The 27,564-nt window shown below is 47.7% G+C and overlaps 1 protein-coding gene across 4 annotated transcripts in view; it reads right to left on the bottom strand.

The window, feature by feature from the left end:
* Positions 1–27,564, bottom strand: part of BCKDK (branched chain keto acid dehydrogenase kinase) — a 62,646-nt gene that overhangs the window by 13,623 nt on the left and 21,459 nt on the right. The window contains exons 2-5 of one of the 4 annotated variants that reach the window (XM_082260792.1): positions 21,734–21,790; positions 7,710–7,763; positions 440–505; positions 161–361 (exon numbers count right to left, since the gene is read on the bottom strand). In XM_082260792.1, the coding sequence (XP_082116918.1) occupies positions 161–352 (192 nt within the window). In that variant the 5' untranslated portion in view covers positions 353–361; positions 440–505; positions 7,710–7,763; positions 21,734–21,790. Of the gene's footprint in view, positions 1–160; positions 362–439; positions 506–7,709; positions 7,764–13,740; positions 14,011–21,733; positions 21,791–27,564 lie in introns of those variants that run through there. The other 3 variants (XM_082260791.1, XM_082260793.1, XM_082260794.1) reach the window with 3 other exon arrangements.

Genomic DNA, 27,564 nt, shown 5'->3' with positions numbered 1-27,564 from the left:
ATGTACCACCAACTCTACCCCCCCCCCCCCCATCCTATCAGCAGCTAAGTAAAATGACTTGTATAATATTAGGACAGAAGCAGGTGAGAATCTGAAAATCTCCCCACCCCCCGTGTATTTATATCCCAGTTTTGATGGAACCAGTTTGGTGGATGGTTACCTTCTCTGCCGCCTGGTCAATGCCGGACTGGTTGTAGAAGGAGGTGACGGTCTTGGATCTTTCCCTGGCCAGCTCCACATGGTGGTGGTCTGTTGCGGAGGTGGAGCGGGATCGGACCAATATGAAGGACAGACGGAGAGGGGGAGTCAGGACCCCTCGAGCCAACACCTCTATTATGGTCTTTCGCAACATCTTTCACCACTTGGGAGGGGATTCCTGAGAAGGAGAAGCAGGTCAGACAGGTCTGGAATGAGGAGGAAAGACTGGCACAAACAGAACCATGGTAAATACGTACCAGGACCCCGGGGAAGAGGAACGCCTAGACTGGGCCCAGCACTTCCAATCCTGAATACAGAGAGACTTAATATGAGTCCATAGAGGAAGACTGAGGGGGGGGGGGGCCCTACAGCAAGACTGAAGGGGGGGCTACAGCAAGACTGAAGGGGGGGGATACAGCAAGACTGAAGGGGGGGCTACAGCAAGACTGAAGGGGGGGCTACAGCAAGACTGAAAGGGGGGGCTACAGCAAGACTGAAAGGGGGGGGGGGGCTACAGCAAGACTGAAAGGGGGGGGGGCTACAGCAAGACTGAAAGGGGGGGGGGCTACAGCAAGACTGAAAGGGGGGGGCTACAGCAAGACTGAAGGGGGGGGGCCTACAGCAAGACTGAAGGGGGGGGGCCTACAGCAAGACTGAAGGGGGGGGCCTACAGCAAGACTAAGGGGGGGGGCCTACAGCAAGACTAAGGGGGGGGCCTACAGCAAGACTAAGGGGGGGGGGGCCTGCAGCAAGACTGAAGGGGGGGGCCTGCAGCAAGACTGAAGGGGGGGGGCCTACAGCAAGACTGAAGGGGGGGGCCTACAGCAAGACTAAGGGGGGGGGGCCTACAGCAAGACTAAGGGGGGGGGGCCTACAGCAAGACTGAAGGGGGGGGCCTACAGCAAGACTGAAGGGGGGGGGGCCTACAGCAAGACTGAAGGGGGGGCCTACAGCAAGACTGAAGGGGGGGGCATACAGCAAGACTGAAGGGGGGGGCATACAGCAAGACTGAAGGGGGGGGCCTACAGCAAGACTGAAGTGGGGGGGGCCTACAGCAAGACTGAAGGGGGGGGCCTACAGCAAGACTGAAGGGGGGGCCTACAGCAAGACTGAAGGGGGGGCCTACAGCAAGACTGAAGGGGGGGGGCCTACAGCAAGACTGAAGGGGGGGGCCTACAGCAAGACTGAAGGGGGGGGGCCTACAGCAAGACTGAAGGGGGGGGCCTACAGCAAGACTGAAGGGGGGGGCCTACAGCAAGACTGAAGGGGGGGGCCTACAGCAAGACTGAAGGGGGGGGGCCTACAGCAAGACTGAAGGGGGGGGGCCTACAGCAAGACTGAAGGGGGGGGACCTACAGCAAGACTGAAGGGGGGGGCCTACCGCAAGAGTGAAGGGAGGGGCCTACAGCAAGAGTGAAGGGGGGGGGCCTACAGCAAGAGTGAAGGGGGGGGCTACAGCAAGACTGAAGGGGGGGATACAGCAAGACTGAAGGGGGGGGGGATACAGCAAAACTAGGGGGTCCCCACAGCACAACTAGGGGGGTCCCCACAGCACAACTAGGGGGTCCCCACAGCACAACTAGGGGGTCCCCACAGCACAACTAGGGGGTCCCCACAGCACAACTGGGGGGTCCCCACAGCACAACTAGGGGGTCCCCACAGCACAACTAGGGGGGGCCCACAGCACAACTAGGGGTCATACAGGCACATACAAAACATTTACAATTCTGGCTTTCTGAAATAAAGAATGAACAATACTGGGCTGTAAACACATTCACACAGCAGATAAAGTGGAACTCAATGGAAATGTTTTATCTTTTCCTATTTTTGTGCCCCGCCCCCTCCCTTCTAGGTTTAAAAAAAAAAAAACACTGAATTGTTACTCATCATAAAATCCCTTTCACAGAGTTCACTGAAGGACACAGCTCTTCATGAGTCTGGACTGCAGGGTTATAGTGCCCCCTTCAGAAGTAGGACACTAGGCAAAAAAAAAGGAACAGCGCCACCTTGGTAAAGGTGAGCACAGACGGACAGGTATCCACCCCCTAAGACTCAGACACCAGATGTGGGAAGGCCCAGGAGGTAGTAATCACCCTGGTGGAGTGTGCTGTAAGTGAACTGCCGCTAGAAGAGGAAGGAAGGTCTAACAACAGTTAGGACTGCCCATAGGCGGTGCTGGGCTTTTTTTTTTGCCTAGTGTCCTGAAGGTGGTGTGTAACTCTTTGGGCCAAGACTAATGGAGAAGACAAGAAGGGTGCACCGCCCTCATGCAGTACCATTAAAAAGGTTTATTAATCACTTGCCGACCGCCTGTCGCAGGCCGGCTCGGCTGCACGAAACAACATACGGGTACGTCTGTCGTGCGAATGCTGCTGAGGGGCAAGCGTACGCCGCTGGCAGTGGGGATGCCAATCCACGGGACCGGCGGCTGTGATTACCGCCAGGCAGCCGCGATCGTTCCACGCTGAGAGAGAAAGACAGCCTGCGGTTGTAAACACAGCTGACCGTTCTATTCTCTGGAATGATCACATAGCCCCTGTGATCCTTCTATATAGGATCACAGATCTCTATGATCATTTCACAAGCCACGCCCCCATACAGTTAGAAAATACTCCCCTAGGCTCACACGTAATCCTTTGATCACCCACAGTATTAAACCCTTCCCTGCCAGTGTCATTATTACAGTAACAGTGCATATTTTTAGCACTGATTACTGTAGTAATGTCACTGGTCCCCCCAAAAGTGTCAAAAATGTCAGTTAGGGGTCCGATCTGTCCGCCGCAGTCCTGCAAAAAAAAAAAAAAAAAAAAAAAAAAAAAAAAAAAAAAAAATCGCTGATCGCTGCCATTACTAGTAAAAATAAATAAATAAATAACAATTACATACATTTTTCACTTAGTTTGTAGATGAGATAACTTTTGCACAAACCAATCAAAATACGCTTTTTGCGATTTTTTTTTTACCAAAAATATGTAGCAGAAAACAAATTGGCCTAAAATGATTAAAACATTTGATTTTGACATTTTTTTTTTCGGGAATGTTATATAGCAGAAAGTGAAAAATATTGTTTTTTTTTTTCCAGAATTGTTGCTCATTTTTGTTTATAGTGCAAAAAAAAAAAAAAACAAATTTGCAGAGGTGATCAAATACCACCAAAAAAAAAAAAAAGCTCCATTTGTGGGAAAAAAAGGACATCAATTCTATTTTGGTAAGTGTTGCACGATTGTGCAGTTTTCCGTTAACCACTTGCCGACCGCCGCACGCCGATCTACGTCGGCGGTCAGCCCCTCACAGGCAAAGTGACGTAGGGCTACGTCACTAGCTTGTGAGGGTCTAGGGAGCGAGCGCGCGCCCCCCGAGGCGCGCTCCCGCTCCCGCGTGGTCACGGACCCCCCCGCGCGTGTGACCGGCGGACCCGATGTCCGCCGGCCACTCTGCGATCGGCGGGGGAGAGGGAGAAAGTCAGGCAGCTTGTGTAAACAAGCTGCCTGTCATTCTCCCCTCTGTATGAGAGCTGATCATATGGATCTACTATGTAGATCGGTTGATCACTCTGCATACAGCTGAAGCAACAGCCAATCACAGTAAGAATCACAGCCCCTCCCTCTCAAATAAAGTTAACCCCTTCACTACCAGTGTATTTTTACAGTAACAGTGCATATATATAGCACTGATTACTGTAGAAATGTCACTGGTAACCCCAAAAGTGTCAAAAATGTCAGTCAAGGGTCCGATCTGTCCGTCGCAATGTCGCAGTACCGCAAAAAAAAAAAAAAAAAAAAAAAAAAAAAAAAAAAAAAAAAAAAAATCGCAGATCGCCGCCATTACGCGTTAAAAAAAAAAACAAAACAAAAATGACAGAAATCTTTCCCTTAGTCAGTAAACGCAATAACTTTTGCGCAAACCAATCAAAATACACTTTTTGCGATTTTTTTTACCAAACATAGGTAGCATAAAACAAATTGGCCAAAAATGTTAAAAAATTTTGATTTTTACATTTTTTGGGGGGAATTTCATATAAAAAAAAAGGGGAAAATATTGCTATATTTGCAAAATTGACGCTCTTTTTTTGATTATAGCGCGTGATTAAAAAATCGCACAGGTGATCAAATACCGCCAAAAGAAAGCTCTGTTTGTAGGAAAAAAAGGAGGCCAAATTCGTTTAGGTACAGCGTCGCACGACCGCGCAATTTTCCGTTAAAGTCACGCAGTGCCGAATTGCAAAATACCCCCTGGTCGTTTAGCAGCCAAATCCTCCGGGGCTTAAGTGGTTAAAGTAACGCAGTGCCGAATCGCAAAAAATGGCCTGGTCATTAAGGGGGGTAGATCCTTCCGGTCCAGAAGTGGTTAAAAATAACAAACCTGTGTAAAAACTTACCTGCCTTGTGCAGTTGGTTTTTCACAGAGCAGCCCTGATCCTCCTCTTCGCGGGTCCCTCTTTGCTGCTGCTAGCCCCTCCCTTCAGTCAAGTGCCCCCCACAGCAAGCAACTTGCTACGGGGGCACCCGAGCAACATACATTGTACTAACAAACAAATGATGGCTGCACACATGGAACTAATCGCCTCCAAAACAGCCAGGACACTTCAACGGTGCTGGGTGACGTGCTTGTATCCACATATTAAACAAGCAAGTTGGGGGAGCAAACCCTGAATATGTATTTCTAAAGCTGGTGCAGCTATGAACCAAAAGACATGTATATTAAAAAAGAATAGCGCACACATGCAAAAGAAATGACTATCAAATATGAAGACAATCCATAAATAAAAATGGGGATTTGGTCCCACCATATGGCCATTTCGTGCTCAAGCCCACCACTGCGTCAAAGTACCCCATTATCAGTGGGTCCTACACTATCCATAGAAAAGGATGAATCCAGCCTCTCTAACCCTGGGAGATAATACTCCTTGCTGGGAGAGATATGCTGATGCACTACAAGGGACACCCCCCACACACACCTGTACTCCATCAGTGTCCACTATCAAGTAGATATAGGAGGAGTCGCTTGTAGTGCAGTCGCACATCTCTCCCAGCAAGGAGTGTTGTCTCCAAGGGTAAGAGAGGCTGGATTCACCCCTTTTTTTTATGGATAGTGTAGGACCCACTGATAATGGGGTACTTTGACGCAGTAGTGGGCTTGAGCACGATATGGCCATATGGTGGGACCAAACCCCCATTTTTATTTATGGATTGTCTCCATATTTGATAGTTATTTCTTTTGCATGTGTGCGCTATTCTTTTTCAATTTGTATCTGCATATGACTGACGCGTTTCAAGGGAGGACCTTCCTTCCTCAGAGCCAAAAAGTGCTACTCTTTCAGTGTATTTGGATACCCTTGGTCCTGAGGGGGGAGGCAAGACCTAAGGTGGTGCCTACAAAGACCACATAAGATCACTCACACTTTTTGGCATACCACTCGAGCGCAGGGGGAATAACCGTTCCAAGACTAATGAAGAGCAATGTCCTTCAATGAACGCAAGAGAAACTTAATTCCTTACTACCCTCTCCTTGCTCCCTCCCACGATCCAGCACCTGTAATCTCGGACACTGGTTCTCCCCATTTCCTATGAGCCCAGTTTCTCATTTTCAAACCCCACCACCTCCCCACCCAAGGGATGCCTCATCATACAGGCTGGGCTCACAGTACTCCGGGGGGGAATCCTGGAGCAGAAGGGAAAAGTAATAACACCCCCTGCCTGCATCGCTCCCTCTCCATCATTTTCCTCTTGAAAGCACAAGTTGACCTTTAGAAACATGTTAATATGCAGCACCCCCTCACCCCCCAGGACAGCAGGTGAGGTTCCTCTCCCCATACCTGCTGTCACATTGTAAATCTAGCACGGCTCTACAGGGCTCCCTGGCAGATGACTTGTGGTTCCCAAAAAACTACAAGGGCACCGGGTAGTGGTGGGGAAGGGGGGGGGGACTGGAGGTCCACTTTGAGGGGAGTCAAGGAGTTTCCTTCTATAAGAGGGTGGTGTTCCACTCTTAACCACTTGCCGACTGCCTAACGCCGATCTACGTCGGCAGTCAGCCCCTCACAGGCAAAGTGACGTAGGGCTACGTCACTAGCTTGTGAGGGTCTAGGGAGCGAGCGCGCGCCACCGGAGGCGCGCTCCCGCGTGGTCACGGACCCCCCCGATGTCCGCCGGTCACTCTGCGATCGGCGGGGGAGAGGGAGAAAGTCAGGCGGCTTGTGTAAACAAGCCGCCTGTCATTCTCCCCTGTGTATGAAGGATGATCATACGGATCTACTATGTAGAACCGTTGATCACTCTTCATACATCTGAAGCCACAGCCAATCACAGTAGAAAGCACGCCCCTAGGGACACACATAGCCCCTCCCTTTCAAAAAAAGTTAACCCCTTCACTGCCAGTGTATTTTTACAGTAACAGTGCATATGTATAGCACTGATTACTGTAGAAATGTCACTGGTAACCCCAAAAGTGTCAAAAATGTCAGTCAAGGGTCCGATCTGTCCGCCGCAATGTCGCAGTACCGCCAAAAAAAAAACGCAGATCGCCGCCATTACGCGTTAAAAAAAAAAAAAACAACAAAAATCTTTCCCTTTCTTAGTAAACGCGATAACTTTTGCGCAAACCAATCAAAATACGCTTTTTGCGATTTTTTTTACCAAACATAGGTAGCATAAAACAAATTGGCCGAAAATGTTAAAACAATTTTGATTTTTACATTTTTTTGGGGGGGAATTTCATATAAAAAAAAGGGGAAAAATATTGCTATTTTTGCAAAATTTACGCTCTTTTTTGTTTATAGCGCGTGATCAAAAAAAAAAAAAAAAAAAAAAAATCGCACAGGTGATCAAATACCACCAAAAGAAAGCTCTGTTTGTGGGAAAAAAAGGTCGCCAAATTCGTTTAGATACAGCGTCGCACGACCGCGCAATTGTCCGTTAAAGTCACGCAGTGACGAATCGCAAAATACCCCCTGGTCAGGAAGGGGGTAAAATCTTCCGGGGCTTAAGTGGTTAAGACTACCCTTTTTCCTGCAGGTGCTTAAAATGTTCCACTTTAGGAATGGGGGGGGGGGGGGCCTGGAGTTCCACTTGGCTGTTGATATACAAAATAACTATGAAATGTCATGTAGGTTTTAGGCCACTCTCACACTTATGCGACTTGGGACTGCAAAGTCGCATGACAAATCGTACTCCATGATTTCCAAATATTATCGTTCATATCTGTGCGACTTCCAGACGTAACGACTTAAAAGCAGTCCCTGTACTACTTTGGTCCAACGTTGATGCGTTTTGGAGGTCCATAGACCTAGGCATTACTTCAAGTCCAGTCAAAATCACGCAACTTTTAGGTCGCACAAGTGTGAAAAGGGGCCTATAGGAGTTTTCCTAGACTCGGGTCTGTTAAGTTTGCAGCAGACATCCCAGGGAAAAGCAAGGTCTGGTTAACATATAGGGGGCCCCCAAAAAATGTAAGAGGGAGGTCAGGAAAGGGGGGGGGGTAGCAGACACATCGCCCTCCAGCACCCACATTACCTCTACACCACTTCAGGTCACAGGAAGGAAGCCGCGAGAAGATCTATCCATCTGCTGGGAGAGAGGGGACACTGGTTAATTTTGGCACAGTGATGAGAGATAAGAGACACATGGAGAAGACAGGGAGGAGAAAACAGACAGGGCTACAGGAAAATGGACACCGAGGAGACACAATCTTATCCTAATGCATCTGTCAAATACACAAAACAAGAACGGCCCCAGGATAAAAGCTTAAAGGAGTTGTAAAGTCAGAAGGTTTTTTATCCTAATGTATTTGTTGCGTTAAGATAAAAAGCCGTCTGTGTGTTGCAGCCTCCCCAGCACCCCGAATTCTTACCTGAGCCCCGTCTCTATCCAGCAATATCCACAAGTCCCTCGGCCATCCAGGACTTCCCCTCCTGATTGGCTGAGACGCAGCAGCAGCGCCATTGGCTTCAGCGGCTGTCAAAGTCAGTCAGCCAATCAGGAGAGAGAGGGGGCAGGGCCAAATGGCAGCTCCATGTCTGAATAGGTACACGGAGCTGCAGCTCGGCTGCCCCCATAGCAAGCTGCTTACTGTAGGGGCACTCGACTGAAGGGAGGGGCTAGGAGCAGCAAAGAGGGACCCGCAAAGAGGAGGATCGGGGCTGCTCTGTGCAAAACCACTTCACAGGGCAGGCAAAATTAACAATTGTTATTTTTAAATAAAAAAAAAATAAAAAAACAGGGACTATACAATATCACTTTAACCACTTCCTTACCGCTGGACGTCATATGACCTCCAGGGCTTTAAGTGAGGATATCTGAATATCTGATGGGTGCAGCTGCAGGCATCAATCGGATATCATTTTTTTTTTAAGCCGGTGATTCCCTTCACCATAAGAACAATCATAGCGGCTGTTCAGCTGCTTGATCGTTCTTACAGGCAGCAGGAGGGGACATCGCCCCCCCCCCCCGTCCTGCCGCCCTCCAGTGCTTCTACCAGCTCGCACCCTGTGGTGGGTGGGTGGCTGGCTGGCACCCTTTGGTGGGTGGCTGGCACCCTGTGGTGAATGGCTGGCTGGCACCCTGTGGCAAGCCGGAGAAGGAATCGGCCGCCGGCGGAAGTACACCATAGAGACTGCCGATGACCAGATGGTCCCCAGGAGTCTCTATGACTCTCAAGAGGCCAGGGCGTGACAGGATGACTTCACGCCCGGCCTGCCAGTTGCCAATACTGCTGTGATCTCGGCTGGATGTTTTTTTTTTTTTTTTTATTCAAGGCTTTCCATTCTGCAGGAGAGATCTGAGGTCTGATTGACCCCAGATCTCCCCATAAAGAGGACCTCTCATTCACTATTCCTATTACTTGCAATAGGAATAAAAGTGATCAAAAAAAAAATAAAATAAAAAAAAAAGGAAGAAGAAAAGTGCCCCCGTCTCCACAAACGCATTCGTACGTCGCGCCGCGCCCACATATGTAAACAGAGTTCAATCCATACATGTGAGGTATCGCTGCGAACATTAGAGTGAGAGCAACAATTCTAGCCCTAGACTTCCTCTGTAACTCTAAGGCCTCTTACACACGATACTCCTGTTTGAGCATCTCCTTTTTCAGCCGTAATTTTTGTCTTATTGAAAAGTGCGCATTTGCGCGTATTTGCGTTCGCGCAAATTCGCGCCTCTGAATATGCAAATTTTTTTCCAGATCAACAGTATGATCGCGTGCGCTCATTTGATCGCATTTGCTCGTACTTGCGCGCATTAGGCGTAAATTACTGTCCAAAAATGCAGATTTTTCTATTTTGTTCTTACTGAAGAATACGCGGCGCTCATTTACGCGGCTCTGTGCATAGGCACATTACAATGAATGGGCTGTATTTTAGCTCATAAAAAAAAAAAAAAAGCTGTACCGAGCATTTTTAAGCTGCAGTGTGCAAGAGGCCTTAACATGTAACCTGTAAAAATGTTTTAAAGCATCGCCTATAGAAATTTTCAAGTACCGAAGTTTGGCGTCATTCCACAAGTGTGCGCAATTTTAAAGTGTGTTGGGTATCTATTAACTCTGCATAACATCATCTTTCACATTATACAAAAAAAATTGGGCTAACTTTAGTGTTTTTGTTTTTTTTAATTCATAAAAGGTTTTTTTTCCCCAAAAAAAAAAAAAAAACACGTTTGAAAATTTTCTGCCCAAATAACATGACAAAAATTTGCAATGACTGCCAATTTTTTCCCTAGGGTCTCTGCTAAATACTGTATATATATATATATATAAATAAAGATGATTTTTACATGTAGGAGCGGAGTGCCAGAAATGGCCCGGTATGGAAGTGGTTAACAATGGATGTAGTAGGACCGCATACAGAGGACCACGATGGCCCATATATACCCCACAGCACTAGGATTGCAGCCTGGCTGCCAATCATTATACATATAAACACTCTGTGTACTGGCAGGAACACGAGGAGAAGAGGTGCACACAAGGAAATTTTTGGTGTCGAAATTGAAAATGCAGGAATGCACTTGTCCGAAACCGAAAATTACAGTTTTAAATTTTTTTTTTATATTTTTATATATAATTGTATTATATTCGACTTTTTAATTAACATCATGAATTTAAATAAATATAAAATGTATTGTCGGCCATTATCGGCACATTTAGCGCCAAGAAAAAGCTCAGGAAAAATGTATCCCTTTAAATTCTATGCATGTCTTCACACTGGTACGTTGCGCTTCCATTTTGGCGTTACAAATCTTGCTTGCTGCATTTTTTGGTCAGTAAATAAAAAAATGCACCAAAAACACACCTCCCCGTTGATATGCATTGAAAACGCATACACGCAGCAATAAACGCACCCGTATTATGTTTTTGAGTCACGTGAACTATGAAAAACCATAAGCACAGTAAAATCGCAGCAAAATCGCGTGCGTTTTGGTTTCCATTAAATCTGCAAAATGCCAATAACACCATTTTTGGCCGCTATGTTTCAGTGGCCGAAATTTCGGTGCATCTCTGAAGAGGAGTCTTAAATCTGACCTCTGGCCTTCCCTTCAATCTTGCACAGTTGTAGCGGCTCCTCCCCTGGACTGGAATGTCTTACTCTGTTATCACTGCACACTGTGAGCTTCTCATAATGTGCACTAGAAGCCACAGATAAAGCCCATCTAATTTTCTGGCTAGGGGACATTCAGCATCATCTAGAACAGTGATGGGGAACCTTGGCACCTCAGATGTTTTGGAACTATATTTCCCATGATGCTCCACTACACTGCAGAGTACATGAGCATTATGGGAAATGTAGTTCAAAAACATCTGGGGTGCCAACTGCCAAGGTTCCCCATCACTGATCTAGGTCTTTCCTCCCAAGCCAGACCTGGCCCACCCCTTTCGTTTATTGAATATCATTTCTTTTCAATCATGGAGGCTCAGCATAACATGTGGGTGTTACATAGGGCGGTCTCCATGCAAATACAGCATGCTTAGGAACGCCCACTCCTCCAGACTGACACCCACCCATCAAGGCATTTTGATATATGCATAACTCCTCCCACTGTTTGGACTATGGGCTCGAGAGGAAAACTGAGGCAGGGCACTAAGAGGTATTCCAGAAGCTATAAATAGTACCTCTCCCTCCAGTCATGCATTGTGTAGAGAAGCACAGAGACCCAGTAATTATATCATTTAGCCTAAATACTTTTCAGATCAAAGTGATAAAAGGAATGTCACCCAGTAGCCAGTATAAGAAAAAAAAAAAAAGAAGAAGGCAACCGGCAGATCAAAGGGAGGGAGGAAGAAGATAACAGGAAAGGAAAAGATGAGAGGGCAAAGAAGGCAAAAAGAAGGTCAAAAGAAGGGGGGAAAAGGTCAAAGAAGGGGGGAAAAGGTCAAAGAAGGGGAAGAAGGGGGAAAAAGGGCAAAGAAGGGGGGGAAAAGGGCAAAGAAGGTCAAAAGAAGGGGAAAAAGGGCAAAGAAGGTCAAAAGAAGGGGGAAAAGGGCAAAGAAGGGCATAGAAGGGGGAAAAAGGGCATAGAAGGGGGAAAAAGGGCATAGAAGGGGGGAAAAGGGCATAGAAGGTCAAAAGAAGGGGAAAAAGGGCAAAGAAGGTCAAAAGAAGGGGGAAAAGGGCAAAGAAGGGCATAGAAGGGGGAAAAAGGGCATAGAAGGGGGAAAAAGGGCATAGAAGGGGGAAAAAGGGCATAGAAGGGGGAAAAAGGGCAAAGAAGGGGAAAATGGCAAAGGAGGAAAAAAAGGAAAAAGGGGGGGATAAAAAAGGAAAAAAAAGGGAAAAGAAGGGGGGGGGGAAGGGAAAAGAAGGGGGAAATGCCAATAAAAAGGACAAAGAAGGGCAAAAGAAGGGGAAAAAGGGCAAAAGAAGGGAAAGAATAAAAAGGGGGAGGGGAGAAGAAAGAAGGAAGAAGGGGGGCAGAAGAACTGAGGAGAAAGAATAAGGGGGGAGGGGGAGAAGAAATGAGGAAAAAGTAGGAGGGGGAGGGGGAGAAGAAAGGAGAAAAAGGGAGGAAAAAAGAAGGGGGGGAAAAAAAGGAGGAGTAGAAAGAAGACGGGGGGGGAGAAAGGAGGAGAAAGAAGGGGGGAAAAGAAGGAATGAGGAAAAAAAAAAAAGGGAAAAAGAGGAAAGGAGGAGAAAGTACAACAAGGGTAAGTAGAGGGGGGGGGGGGGGAAGAGGAGAAGAAAGCAGAATGGGGAAAGAAGAAATGAGGAGAAAGCAGAATGGGGTAAAAAGAAATGAGGAGAAAGCAGAATGGGGTAAAAAGAAATGAGGAGAAAGTAGGAGGAGGAAAGTAAAAAGTAGAAGGGGAGGAAGAGAGGAGAAAAAAGAAGGGGGTGGGGAAAGAAAGGAGAAAGGGGGAAAGAAAGGAGTAGTAGAAAGAATACGGGGGGGGAGAAAGGAGGAGAAAGAAGGGGGGAAAATAAATAATGAGGAAAAAAAAGGGAAAAGAGGAAAGGAGGAGAAAGTACAACAAGGGGAAGTAGGGGGGGGGGGAGGAGAAGAAAGTAAAGGGGGAAAGAAGGGGAGAAAGCAGAAATGAGGAGAAAGCAGAATGGGGAAAGAAGAAGCAAGGAGAAAGTAGAAGGGGGGGGAAGAAATGAGGAGAAAGCAGAATGGGGAAAGAAGAAGCGAGGAGAAAGTAGAAGGGGGGGGGGGGAGAAATGAGGAGAAAGTAGAAGGGGGGGGGGGAAGAAGAAACGAGGAGAAAGTAGAAGGGGGGGGGAAGAAGAAACAAGGAGAAAGTAGAAGGGGGGTGGAAATAAGAAACAAGGAGAAAGTAGAAGGGGGGGGAAAGAAGAAATGAGGATAAAGTAGAGGGGGGGGGAAGAAGAAACGAGGAGAAAGTAGAAGGGGGGGAAAGAAGAAACGAGGAGAAAGTAGAAGGGGGGGGGGAAGAAGAAACAAGGAGAAAGTAGAAGGGGGGGGGGAGAAGAAATGAGGAGAAAGTAGAGGGGGGGGGGAAGAAGAAACGAGGAGAAAGTAGAAGGGGGGGAAAGAAGAAACGAGGAGAAAGTAGAAGGGGGGGGGGAAGAAGAAACAAGGAGAAAGTAGAAGGGGGGGGGGGGAGAAGAAATGAGGAGAAAGTAGAAGGGGGGGGGGGGAGAAATGAGGAGAAAGTAGGAGGAGGAAAGTAAAAAGTAGAAGGGGAGGAAGAGAGGAAGGAGGAGAAAGAAGAAGGGGGGGGGGGGAGAAGGAGAAGAAAAGGAGGAGAAAGAAAGTTGGTTTTATTTTGAGAGTTTGGAACGCTAGGTGAAAACCAAGCACTATGACAAACAATGTAAAAATAAGAGCAGACAGTTAGTATACGTTCCGTACAATACTGAACACACAGAAAAAGAAAATAAAAAAAAAAACCCCAACAGATTTTTTTCCCTAGATTTCCATTGAAATGAAGCCAAATAATACGAAGCCAGCCACAATATGAACCCGGTTTTATGTTCATTATCTCTCTTGTCCTTGGGTCTCACACTCAACGCTGACAACTATTTTACCCCCCCCCCCAGGGGTCCTCCATTTACACAGTCTGCCGCTTACAAGGATCTACAATGGGATTACAAACCTGCAAAGACAAAGAGGGCAAATCTGTAGGGAAATGTCCCGATCAGTCATAATCTGACCCTGGCACCACCATGTCTACCTCTGTCCCAGTTTCAGCGAACGCTCTCAAGTTCAGCAGGCCTGCAGCATAAACTCAGTGGCAGCATTTAAGCGACACGAAAATAAACGACCTCGAAAAGCGTGTCTGGGCCAGGACTCCCATCCTCTGCCATCTGCTTCTTCTGGGACTGGCAGCTCAAGGTTACACAGATGCCGTGGCAAACGGGAAACCGATCCGACAGGTTTGTGTCCTGGCAGGAGAGGCCCGTGCTTGTTCTGGCTCAGGGAGACGCAGATAACGAGCTCAGGGAAAACACATGGCCCGGCAGGTATATTGCACAATGCCAGCTGTTTAACCACTTCACTATCAGTCTATATCACCCCATCATTACCAGGACATTTTTCAGGGGGGGTTGTGAAAGTTTGACTGACAATTACTCCGTCATTCAACACCTTACACAAAATAAATTTTAAATCTTGATACAGATAGAGTTTTCTTTTGGTGGTATTGTTTAACCACTGTTTTTTCTTTTCACTATCTCACAATTATCGGCGGTCAGTGCCTCTTTAACCCCCCCCCCTCCCGAAAAAACCCCCCAATCATTGGTGTCGCCATCTTTACATTCAATCTGCATTCCTGCTTTATCAACATTTAGCACACCCCTTTTTTTCTATTGTAAATGAGCGGTTTGTAAACATTGGCAGTGTTTACATGTATGATGTCTGTGATTGGTGACCGAGATCACAAGGTACAGAGCCACTCCGATTGCTCTGTTCATTGTGGCTGTGATCTAGGCTGTCCAATGACAACCAGATCACAGCCATTCAACAGGTGCACTGGCCCACCTGTGCATGTGTATTCTGCAGTGCCATTTAAAAATTGCGCTCTCAGGAAATTGTGTCCAACGCTCCGCTTTATTTATTTATTTTGGCATGGCAGTATTGAGGTGGTTAACCATTTACCAAAAACTATAGGGCAGGTGCGCTGTTCAGAATCACACCCACACGTGTGTGTGTGTGTGTGTGTGTGTGTGTGTGTGTGTGTGTATATATATATATATATACACACACACACACACACACACACATATATACATACAGTGCCTTGCGAAAGTATTCGGCCCCCTTGAACTTTGCGACCTTTTGCCACATTTCAGGCTTCAAACAGAATACAGGACCGAATGGTCCTGTATTTGGCTCCATCCATCTTCCCATCAATTTTAACCATCTTCCCTGTCCCTGCTGAAGAAAAGCAGGCCCAAACCATGATGCTGCCACCACCATGTTTGACAGTGGGGATGGTGTGTTCAGGGTGATGAGCTGTGTTGCTTTTACGCCAAACATAACGTTTTTGCATTGTTGCCAAAAAGTTTGATTTTGGTTTCATCTGACCAGAGCCCCTTCTTCCACATGTTTGGTGTCTCCCAGGTGGCATGTGGCAAACTTCAAACAACACTTTTTATGGATATCTTTAAGAAATGGCTTTCTTCTTGCCACTCTTCCATAAAGGCCAGATTTGTGCAGTATACGACTGATTGTTGTCCTATGGACAGAGTCTCCCACCTCAGCTGTAGATCTCTGCAGTTCATCCAGAGTGATCATGGGCCTCTTAGCTGCATCTCTGATCAGTCTTCTCCTTGTATGAGCTGAAAGTTTAGAGGGACGGCCAGGTCTTCGTAGATTTGCAGGGGTCTGATACTCCTTCCATTTCAATATTATCGCTTGCACAGTGCTCCTTGGGATGTTTAAAGCTTGGGAAATCTTTTTGTATCCAAAATCCGGCTTTAAACGTCTCCACAACAGTATCTCAGACCTGCCTGGTGTGTTCCTTGTTCTTCATGATGCTCTCTGCGCTTTAAACGGACCTCTGAGACTATCACAGTGCAGGTGCATTTATACGGAGACTTGATTACACACAGGTGGATTCTATTTATCATCATTAGTCATTTAGGTCAACATTGGATCATTCAGAGATCCTCACTGAACTTCTGGAGAGAGTTTGCTGCACTGAAAGTAAAAGGGGCTGAATAATTTTGCACGCCCAATTTTTCAGTTTTTTATTTGTTAACAAAGTTTGAAATATCCAATAAATTTCGTTCCACTTCTTGATTGTGTCCCACTTGTTGTTGATTCTTCACAAAAAATTACAGTTTTATATCTTTATGTTTGAAGCCTGAAATGTGGCAAAAGGTCGCAAATTTCAAGGGGGCCGAATACTTTTGCAAGGCACTATATATATATATATATATATATATATACACACACCTTATATACATCTAGATCTCTCTCTCTATATATATATTAGTTTGTGTGAAAGTTATACGTTTACAAACTATGATAAACACTATATTTCCAAAAGTATTGGGACGCCTGCCTTTACACGCACATGAACTTTAATGGCATCCCAGTCTTAGTCCGTAGGGTTCAATATTGGGTTGGCCCACCCTTTACAGCTATAACAGCTTCAACTCTTCTGGGAAGGCCGTCCACAAGGTTTAGGAGTGTGTCTATGGGAATGTTTGACCATTCTTCAGATGCGATTTGTGAGGTCAGGCACTGATTTTGGAAGAGAAGGCCTGGCTCGCAGTCTCCGCTCTAATTTATTCTAGGTGTTCTATCGGGTTGAGGTCAGGACTCTGTGCAGGCCGGTCAAGTTCCTCCACCCCAAACTCGCTCATCCATGTCTTTATGGACCTTGCTTTGTGCACTGGTGCGCAGTCATGTTGGAACAGGAAGGAGTCATCCCCAAACTGTTCCCACAAAGTTGGGAGCATGAAATTGTCCAAAATGTCTTGGTATGCTGACACCTTAAGAGTTCCCTTCACTGGAACTAAGGGGCCCCTGAAAAACAACCCCACACCAGAATTCCCCCTCCACCAAATGATTTGGACCAGTGCACAAGGCAAGGTCCATAAAGACATGGATGAGCGAGTTTGGAGTGGAGGATCTTGACTGACCTGCAGTCCTGACCTCAACCCAATAGAACAACTTTGGGATGAATTAGAGCGCAGACTGCGAGCCAGGTCTTCTCTCCAACATCAGTGCCTGACCTCACAAATTGGCTTCTGGAAGAATGGTCAAACATTCCCATAGACAATCTACTAAACCTTGTGGACAGCCTTCCCAGAAGAGTTGAAGCTGTTATAACTGCAAAGGGTGGGCCAACCCAATATTGAACCCTATGGACTAAGCCGTAGGATGCCATTTAAGTTCATGTGCCTGTAAAGGCAGGCGTCCCAATACTTTTGGCAATATAGTGTGTATTTGAAATTTGATCAATCCTCATCAGGATACATGCCTCACGAGGCCCTATAAAGCAAGGACAGTACAAATACCCCCCCCCCCCCCCAAATTAATCCATTTTCGAAAGAAAAAACAGTCCAAGGAGAGGTTTAAGTCATTTTTTGTCAAGTTTTTTGAAAAATGCAGAAATTAAGCTACATTCTGTCACTATAGTAAGTGCAGTATGGTGACATCGTTACCGCTGTGGCGGTGATTATGTACAGAGACTGGCTGCTCTGATATTGCTGTATGTCAGTGCTATCAGCCATTATCTCTGATCACCGCCACAGCATTAATGCAGCCATTGAGAACTACTGTAATAGCTGTGATTGGCCATAGCTATCACATGTGCAAAAAAAAGAAGAAGATTAAAGATCCACAAGGTAGTCTCAATAGGAGGATCAGTTAGTTAAATTATACAATAGGAGGATCAGTTAGTTAAATTATAAAAAATACACAGCTTCACCAATACCCTAGATTATCAATTCATGTAAAAAAAAACTCCACCACACCAAGGGTTAAAACTGACAATGCTGTCAAATACAGGACTAGCAGCTGCTCATATCACGCATACATAGACACATACTCCTGTTTATAGTAGGTGGGGGGGGGGGGGATATGAATACAGTTAAACCCCCCCGAATGGTGAGATCACAAGATCAAGACTATATATCAGGGATCTCCAAACTATGGTCCTCAAGCTGTGGCGGAACTACGTGTCCCATGAGGCATTGGTAAAGTCTGGCATACACATGACTAGGCATGATAGGAATTGTAGTTCATGAACAACTGGAGGGCCATATTTTGGAGACCCCCGCTATATATTCTTAACAAATTTGTAGCATTGACCTATGAATAGGCAGTATGTAAGTGTAGCACTACTCCCAAGGGAGCTGCTGGTGACGGGTTCCCCTGGGTTACTATTAGCAGCTGTAGAACATTATGGCTTTTTTCCAAGTGCTTTACCTCAGACGAGGATCAGTCCAGTATCTTTGGTTTTTATGTTTTATTAGGAACTTGGATAGTAGAAGGGATGAGTGGGATACTCTGACTGAACTATGCACAATAAGCAGGGACAACTTGAATAATGCTGAGCAACGCTAAGCAACAATGAGCAACGCTGAGCAACAATGAGCAACGCTGAGCAACAATGAGCAACAATGAGCAACGCTGAGCAACAATGAGCAGCGCTGGGCAACGCTGAGCAACGCTGAGCAACGCTGAGCAGCGCTGAGCAACGCTGAGCAGCGCTGAGCAACGCTGAGCAGCGCTGAGCAACGCTGAGCAGCGCTGAGCAACAATGAGCAGCGCTGAGCAACAATGAGCAGCGCTGAGCAACAATGAGCAGCGCTGAGCAACAATGAGCAGCGCTGAGCAACAATGAGCAGCGCTGAGCAACAATGAGCAGCGCTGAGCAACGATGAGCAACAATGAGCAACAATGAGCAACAATGAGCAACAATGAGCAACAATGAGCAACAATGAGCAACGATGAGCAACGATGAGCAACGATGAGCAACGATGAGCAACGATGAGCAACGATGAGCAACGATGAGTTGAGCTAGTCACGGCTAGGCCACTTCTTCACTTTGCCCTTGGCTGTGAAAGGAATCTCTTAAGCTTCCTGAGGTAAACTCTATTCTGAGGCAAGCTGTACTCGGAGGTAGACTGTATTGCTGAACCACTTCAGGGCCCTTCCTGGCGCCCCCTTTATCCCTAATCTTCAGGGTTAACTACTTGGCACCCCCCTTTACTGTAACACTCTGTGTGAGCTGGCTCCTTGATCCCCCTAGCGTCTCTGGAGTGGTCTCCTCTCTTAGGCAGATTCCTCGGTACTCACGATACTGTTTTTCCCAAAATCTTCTGCCCAACAGCTCCACTGGTCAGCACTCTGGATCCTCTGCAGCCCAGCTCCACTCCTGGTTTCTAGGCCGACCGCCTGGACCACCTTCCTCACACCTGCAGGAGGAGAGACAGCAATCCACCTCCTCCTGGGACACCCTGTCACATGCCCCTTCAGGATTTATTCCCAATCCCAGGATGCATTGCGGCAATGCCCGCCCACTGGGACAGTCATTGGTTAGGTTTCCTCCACTGTCCAACAAGCTCCCTCATTGGATACAGTGGGGAGACTCCCTAGACCCAATAAGTCACACCTGGAAACATGTGACAGGCTAAACTAACAGATCAGGCTCTCCTGATAAGCAGAAAGAGCCACCAATGTGTTTTCCTAGCACCTACCTAGGAGGGTGCTACATAAGGTAAACAGTAACTGGGATATAGTTGCTGATCCATGTCCTTGGTTTCCGGGCTATGTGGTTTTCAGGAAAGTTCCAGGTAGGACACATGTAGGTTATTAGGGTGAGCGGTAGATAGAGAAGGCAGTGTGATATAGATCACATATGTATGTGGGAGGCGAGGGACAATGTCCTATTATGTATTGTCCTGTAGATCACAGCCTTAAAGCGCAGTTCCGGGCACAGAATTTTTTTTTCAGTGAACATACCCCCTTACCTGCAAGAAGAAATACTCACTTATAAAATGTCTTCCACAGCGTTGACATCTCTCTTGTGGGCAGCTGAAGCCAGCGCGATCCTCTTCTGCGTCTTCTTCCGCGTCCTCTTCTCCCAGAATGCGCCTGCACCGGCCCCTCTCGTCACTTCCGGTGGGGCGCCGCATTCCTCCACAGATTCTGGGCATGCCCAGAAGCTGTTTAGCAGGGAATGCGGCGTCGCCCCGGAAGTGACGAGCGGGGCCAGTGCCGTTGCATTGATTCCTGGGAGCGATGACGTTCAGCTCCCAGGAATCATTGCAAGCCAGGAAGTGACGGCGGAGCCGTGGCGCAGAGGGAGGAAGTGAAGAATAGGTGAGTATATTCGATCTCCAATTGCAAGGTGAGTAAAAAAAAAAAAAAAAACCTAACTATCCAATTCCTTTTCAGGTGAAGGAGAACAAGCGGACGGGCACAAAAAAAAAAAAGATAGATTTTGTGCCCGGAACTCCGCTTTAAACAGCATTCCTCCATTTGGATTTCCCGCGGTCATCCTGCAGTAAAGTCCCAATACGCAGGCAACTTCCTGATTAAAGTGTGCATGCTTGCAGCAACCAGCCTGCAAGATGACGTCACGGATGTCACAGCTATCACATTGTACAGTGAAAATGTCCTGGCCCTGTACCAAGTGACCAATCACAGAGATCCCAGTAGTTCTCAATGGCTAGACATAGGATTGCTGTGAATCGTCACAGCGATCACATGGTACCAGGGCGGAGCACAGCATCAGTGATCACAGAATCATGCCGTTGCGTGCCCCGAGGTGAAATTCTGGGAGAAAGTATAGGCACAATCTCCCAGAATGACACTTGCCCTGCCCAGGTGTATATGTACAGTGGCCGGGTGGGAAGTGGTTAAAGAAATGTGTTATCACTGTGAAAACATTGCAAGGTTGTTTCTGCAGGCACAGATGTGTGCCATATACATTTCCAGACCGGCACACAGGGTGTATTGTAGAAGACTAGTCCCAAGTTGGAAATCTGCATTTGGCTTTGGCCCTGTTGAGGGTCTCCAAGGTATGTAGGCAACTTTAGGTACCAACGCGTGCAGGCAACTTTAGGTACCAACTGTTAGGGCCATAGATTGGTTCCTCCAGCCTATTAGAGTAAAAAGTTTGCTTTAACGTGAACCTGTCGTGTTCTAAAAATCCGATATGCAAAGCCAAGGATGCAGGAACCACAGCTGACAACATTGGTTTCAAAGTGACCTCAATGAAGGGGTCATGGAATCCCGATTGCTATATTGGGCACCAATTTTCTCTAACTCGGGATTGAGCCTGTAATGGAACCTCGACCCACACTGTACTTGTGGACCTCCGTCAGTATACGGCTTCCTCCCAGTCGTGAACATAGATATCAGATTTTCACAGCCACCCCCATACAAAGCTAGCCGACAACTTGGCTTGTAATGTAATCTTCTCCTTTATTGAACAGTTTTACACTCAATTTATACACACATGAACACATCCCCCTCCTGATCAGATTACCACACACAGGTCAGGGGTTGCCTGATTACATTATCATATGCAGATAAAATTGTATACAGAAATAGAATGAACCTGAACTAATTATCCAGCCATCTAGACAGAACAACATGTGAGCTAATTAACATTTAACAATGGAACAGACAGGCTTAACTGAATACACGTGTCTCACCTCAATACACAAACAATAGGGAGAGCCGGTCTCTGACATTGAAGTTCAATACACATTATCATAAGTAAACACAGAACCCATTTGAAGCAATCCAAACCATTAAGTATCGGTCTTTCACTCCCAGTAATGGTGAGTATCGTCACAGAGCCTCTATTCTACCCTCTATTATTCTACAGAGCCTTAGTGTCCAAGCATGCCTATTCTGGACCATGCTGCCTGGCATGGGTGCTTCGGATCACAAGGCTGGCTGCACAGAGTTACAGATCCTTTGGCAGTTACAGAAATTCCCATACCTACATATTTCGTATGTGTACTGAACCATGTGCCTGGAGCTTTAACAATCAGGGATTCTGGTATGGACATACGCATAGTAATTGGTAACATTTGGAGCCCAGAAGGAACAGTAAAACAAGGACTGAAGAAACAATGCAAAGATATAAAAAAGGAGGAAATCTTAGCAGCTCTCACCCCTGTGCTGTGAAAACCCATACGACAACGCCGTCCGATTCTCAGGATCCTCCAGACCTGCGCAAAAGAGAGAGAGTTAGACGCAGAGCCAAAATACACAGGAGGCCGAACAGAGGCTGCAATCTCTACACCCCATACCTGGAAACTGTGTGAATCATTTACAGACAGATGTGGCGGGGGTGATGAGCACATAATGTCCCCCCCCCCTCCCTTCCTTCGTACAGTAGCTGAGTGTAAACGTCTACCATTTGCAGATCTGGAACATACCGACCCTGGATGAACTCTGTGGGAGGGGGGGGGGGGGGGCCACAAGGAAATAACAGTATGTGAGGACACGCAGCCCCGGCAGAGACACACTGCGCACCACGCACTGCACACAATTCTGCCTGCAACTTCACCAGTTTTAACCGCAAAAAAAAAAAAAAAAAGGTGACACACATGACATGTAATGGAGACTTTGTTATTGTCAAATACGTGTTTACTGACACCTCAAAACTTGTGCACATGGACAGATGACAAATCAAATTTCATAGATACTTAAAGGAAAACTCCACTGTTTAAAACACAAGCAACAGAGAAAGAGCAAGAGAGGAAAGGGGGCATGTGCGCGAGACAAAAAAAAAAAAGGGGGTACGCAAGCAAGCGCGAGAGATAGAGGGAAAAAGAGAGCACGCAAGCGAGAGAGAGAGAAAAAAAAAAAAAAAAAAAAGGAGGGCACGCAAGCAAGCGAGAGAGCGAAAAAGAGGACACACAAGCAAGCAAGAGGGAGAAAAAGAGGGCAAGCAAGCAAGAGGGAGGAAAAGAGGGCACGCAAGCAAGCAAGAGAAAGAGAGGGCAAGCAAGAGGGAGAAAAAAGAGGGCACGCAAGCAAGCAAGAGGGAGGAAAAGAGGGCACGCAAGCGAGAGAAAGAGAGGGCAAGCAAGAAAAAAAGAGGGCACGCAAGCGAGAGAGAGAAAAAGAGGGCACGCAAGCAAGAGAGAGAAAAAGAGGGCACGCAAGCGAGAGGGAGAAAAAGAGGGCGCACAAGCGAGAGGGAGAAAAAGAGGGCGTACAAGCGAGAGGGAGAAAAAGAGGGCGCACAAGCGAGAGGGAGAAAAAGAGGGCACGCAAGCGAGAGGGAGAAAAAGAGGGCACGCAAGCGAGAGGGAGAAAAAGAGGGCACGCAAGCGAGAGGGAGAAAAAGAGGGCGGAAAAGAGGGCACGCAAGCGAGAGAAAGAGAGGGCAAGCAAGAAAAAAAGAGGGCACGCAAGCGAGAGGGAGAGAGAAAAAGAGGGCACGCAAGCGAGAGAGAGAAAAAGAGGGCACGCAAGCGAGAGAGAGAAAAAGAGGGCACGCAAGCGAGAGGGAGAAAAAGAGGGCACGCAAGCGAGAGGGAGAAAAAGAGGGCACGCAAGCGAGAGGGAGAAAAAGAGGGCACGCAAGCGAGAGGGAGAAAAAGAGGGCACGCAAGCGAGAGGGAGAAAAAGAGGGCGCACAAGCAAGCAAGAGGGAGGAAAAGAGGGCACGCAAGCGAGAGAAAGAGAGGGCAAGCAAGAAAAAAAGAGGGCACACAAGCGAGAGGGAGAGAGAAAAAGAGGGCACGCAAGCGAGAGAGAGAAAAAGAGGGCACGCAAGCAAGAGAGAGAAAAAGAGGGCGCACAAGCGAGAGGGAGAAAAAGAGGGCGCGCAAGCGAGAGGGAGAAAAAGAGGGCACGCAAGCGAGAGGGAGAAAAAGAGGGCACGCAAGCGAGAGGGAGAAAAAGAGGGCACGCAAGCGAGAGGGAGAAAAAGAGGGCGCACAAGCAAGCAAGAGGGAGGAAAAGAGGGCACGCAAGCGAGAGAAAGAGAGGGCAAGCAAGAAAAAAAGAGGGCACGCAAGCGAGAGGGAGAAAAAGAGGGCACGCAAGCGAGAGGGAGAAAAAGAGGGCACGCAAGCGAGAGGGAGAAAAAGAGGGCACGCAAGCGAGAGGGAGAAAAAGAGGGCACGCAAGCGAGAGAGAGAAAAAGAGGGCACGCAAGCGAGAGAGAGAAAAAGAGGGCACGCAAGCGAGAGAGAGAAAAAGAGGGCACGCAAGCGAGAGAGAGAAAAAGAGGGCACGCAAGCAAGTGAGAGAGAGAAAAAGAGGGCACGCAAGCAAGCAAAAAAAAAAATGGGATTTTTTGACTTACCGTAAAATCCATTTCTTTGATGTTCATTGATGGACACAGCTTCTGATTTTTCTTAATCATTGGGTTATACTGCCCCCTACAGGATTAGGACACTAGGCAGGAAAAAGCTTGACTACGCCTATGGGCAGTCCCAGGGGGTATACACCCACTCTCAGCAATAGGCACTCAGTTGTGTTACAAGCAGTGTCAGAAGAAAGCCAACTCCACAGTGAGGTGGGTGCTGTGTCCGTCAATGAACATCAGAGAAATGTATATTACGGTAAGTCAAAAATTCAATTTTCGCTTGGCATTGTCCGATTAAATTTGATTGTCCGCCGTGCCATTGTCCGATTAAATTCCTATCGGACACCCCGAAGACGAATTGTTCAATGATCCAGACAAAGTCTGATCGCTCAGAATCCAGTACATTGATCTGAAGTCTAGACTCTTCCCGAGTCCAGACCCCCTGAGCACAAGCTGTGCCGAGGACACCTCCCCACCCGGACAGGCTGGCACCATGGTGACAACCGCCCAGTATAGGGGGAGAAGGATTTCCCTGTCGAAGCGCCGGAGAACAAAGCCACCTCTAGAGACTGTGTATTCTTGTCCCATTTCACCAGAATCTCTTTTCGCAGAGATCTCGTGTGGGACTGTGTTAACGGAACCGCTTTGCAGGTAGACCCCATCAGACCCAGCACCTGCATGCAAGCCCAAAGGGATGACTGTTTGCTGGACAACCGAGGCTGAATTGCCTTCTGCAATTTCTGGAGTTTTTCCAGAGGAAGCAACACTCTGGCTGAGTCCCAATCCACCCAGATAGTCCAGTTTTAGAGACGGAACCAGGAGCAGCATCATGAAGGTTCAGAATCCAGCTGAACTCCCTCAGAGATCGCAGAGCAATCTGCAAGGTGTCCATCAGAGCAGTCGGAGACTCGGCTCTCAGAAGAAGATCATCCAGGTACCCCAGTACCGCGATCCCCCACTGACGCCACAATGCTAGCACCGGGGCCAACACTTGTGAAGACCCGAGGAGCGGAGGCGAGACCAAAAAGGTACACGCCACAAACTGATAATGTTCCTCGCCCCAAGGCAAAGCAGAGTTCCTTGCCCAAGGCATATTGGAATGTGAAGGTAGGCATCCTTGATGTCGATAGAAGTGAGATAATCCCCCAGATGTAGGGACGCCACTACCATGCGAATGGACTCCATTCGGAACTTCTGTAACCGCACAAAGCAGTTTAGCTCCTTTAGGTCCAGGTTTAGAATTGGACGTACCTTGCCTTCCTTCCAGAAAACTGTAAACAGGTTTGAGTAAAATCCCTGAAAACATCCCAAAGCCGGAACCGGGACAATCACCCCATCAAGTATCAAGTCTTGTTGACCAGCTATGTCAGATAAGATACCAAAGGACCGCTGCTGATACAGACAGCTTAATCAAAAGGAGCCACATCCAAAGAGGCATCACAGATAAACTGTAGCCCCTGGATTAACTGATCCGCCAGCTCCGCAAAGGCAGGGGAAGCCATTTCCCCTCCAAGTCCCAGCGTAAAAATTTAGCTCACTTGTCAGTTTACGACACCAGAGCAATAGTAAATACCAGCCTAAGCCGAACCAGCCATAGTGAAACATATGGCGGGCCAAAGCCTCTGCTCTCCTATCAACCTGATCTTTAAAGGCCAAGGACTTCTCAACCGGAATTAAGGTAGCTTAATTCCTCAACCGGCGAGTCCACTACAGGTGGGACCATCCACTTTTTAAGCAGGGAATCTTTATAAGGATACCTCATAGCAAAAAGCTTAGGGACGACAAGAGTGTGTTTTGGACAACCCCACTGTTATCAAAGTAAGCGGGAAAGGGGAACATCCCCGCCACAGTGGAGGACCTGTAGTGTCAAAAGGGGCCTCCGATGCAGCATCTTCGCCATGTTGAAAGTTTCATGCTCTGACACATTCAGTGCATCCACCAGCGCCTTTTCATGCACGGCTAGAGGAGCAGAGGAAACATCCTCACTGCCTGAGCACTCAGGGTGCGTGGACGCAGACCCAGTAGGGTGAGTCGCGTCCGCGGCAGCCGAAACAGATTCAGGATCTGATGGACAGATGAGGCAGGGGAGGGCGGTAGACACTATATACTAGGTCACCCGGAAAGACAATCAGGGCAGGGCCCCCCGACAACGATCTCACAAGGGGGACGCCGTCCCAGGGTCCACAAATGGACCACTTAATGGACTCTGCAAAAATCAAGGGGGTTGCCCTCCGAGCCCCTCCATAGAGGCTTGCACAAAAGGAAATAGCCCCCTTTAAAGGGGGCCGCCCGACGTGACGTGGGCACGCAGCGCTAAAAGGGGCACGAGCCTCAGCCAAGCCGACCACCCAGGGGAAGCAGAGGGGAGAGCGGATGCCCAAACGGAGGGTAGTAGCTTCAGCCACCCTCACTGGGGCTGCCCCACATAGCTGCCAACCAGTAAATTTGGGGCCGGATCCGGTCGTGCGAGACATGGACGCCAAACCATCCGCTCCCCCAGTTCAACAACTGCAGCAGGGAGCCCAGGGGACATCCCTGCCCTAGTCATCAACCCCCAGGGTAGCAGGGGAACCCTGCTCAACCCTCAGTTGTGCACCAGGAAAAAACCCAGCCAGCAGCAACTCCAACAAGCCCCCTTTTAAAGCATGTGGAAAAAGCCAGCTCAAGGCACGCAAGCAAGCGAGAGAGAGCAAGAAGGCATGCGAGCAAGCAAGCAAGCGAGAGCAAGAAGGCACGCAAGCAAGCGCGAGCAAGAAGGCACGCAAGCAAGCGAGAGCAAGAAGGCACGCAAGCAAGCGCGAGCAAGAAGGCACGCAAGCAAGCGCGAGCAAGAAGGCACGCAAAGCAAGAGAGAGAGGGTGAGAGGAAAAGAAAGAGGGCATATTAGCAAGTGAGAGAGAGCATGTGCAAGAGAGAGAGCGAGAGGGGGGGGGGGGGGAGAGAAAGAGGGTACACAAGCGAGACAGAGAGAGGGCATGCGAGCTAAACAGATTTGCAGCCACTGTATTTTTCCAGATTGCTAAATAAATCCAAATGTCACTCCCGATTCTCCCCCAGGACACACTGCACATGCCTGGAAAGCTCTTCCTACTAGTTTTAGTTTCTAAAGCTGTAAACAGGAAACACACAATTGTCTCTCGAAGGATGTGTGCCTGTTTGAAAAATATAACCTGCGTTCCTACCCATAACCCAATAGGTGCCCGTTTGATTCCACATTGTATGGAGCAGCTTTTGCATTGGTCATAAATACTTCCATCCATCCAGGGAGGGGCAGGCACGGCGGGGGTTAATCTACCGGGAATGTAGTCTGTGTGTACAGTATATGTTCTGTACATTCTGTACTGAGGCCCTGCGGGGACAAGAGACTCCGGGAAAGGGAAGGATCTGTCTGTACAACAATCACAAACCCAGCTGGAGAGTAACCACCAATCCCAGCATGCAGGAGCAGAGACCAGCCCAGGACTGACTGTAGGGATCACACATGGGGTAGGTTTGGATACTGCAAGAGTCAAGGGCAGCAAAGCAATAATAAAAAAACTGCATTACACGTTATAAAACCTGCAAGCGTTTTAACTTCTAAAAAGAGACCTTGAGGTGTGTTCATAAATCCGACAAGGCTCATGTGATGTTTTTATGCTCCCACGAGCTTGCCTGATCTTTTATAGGACAGAGACAGAG

Source organism: Pelophylax lessonae (assembly GCF_965119305.1).
Source record: "Pelophylax lessonae genome assembly, chromosome: 6".
In the NCBI taxonomy this organism is placed as follows: domain Eukaryota; kingdom Metazoa; phylum Chordata; class Amphibia; order Anura; family Ranidae; genus Pelophylax; species Pelophylax lessonae.
The sequence above is the reverse complement of the archived record's forward strand: the minus strand, read 5'-3'. Positions and strand labels throughout refer to the sequence as shown.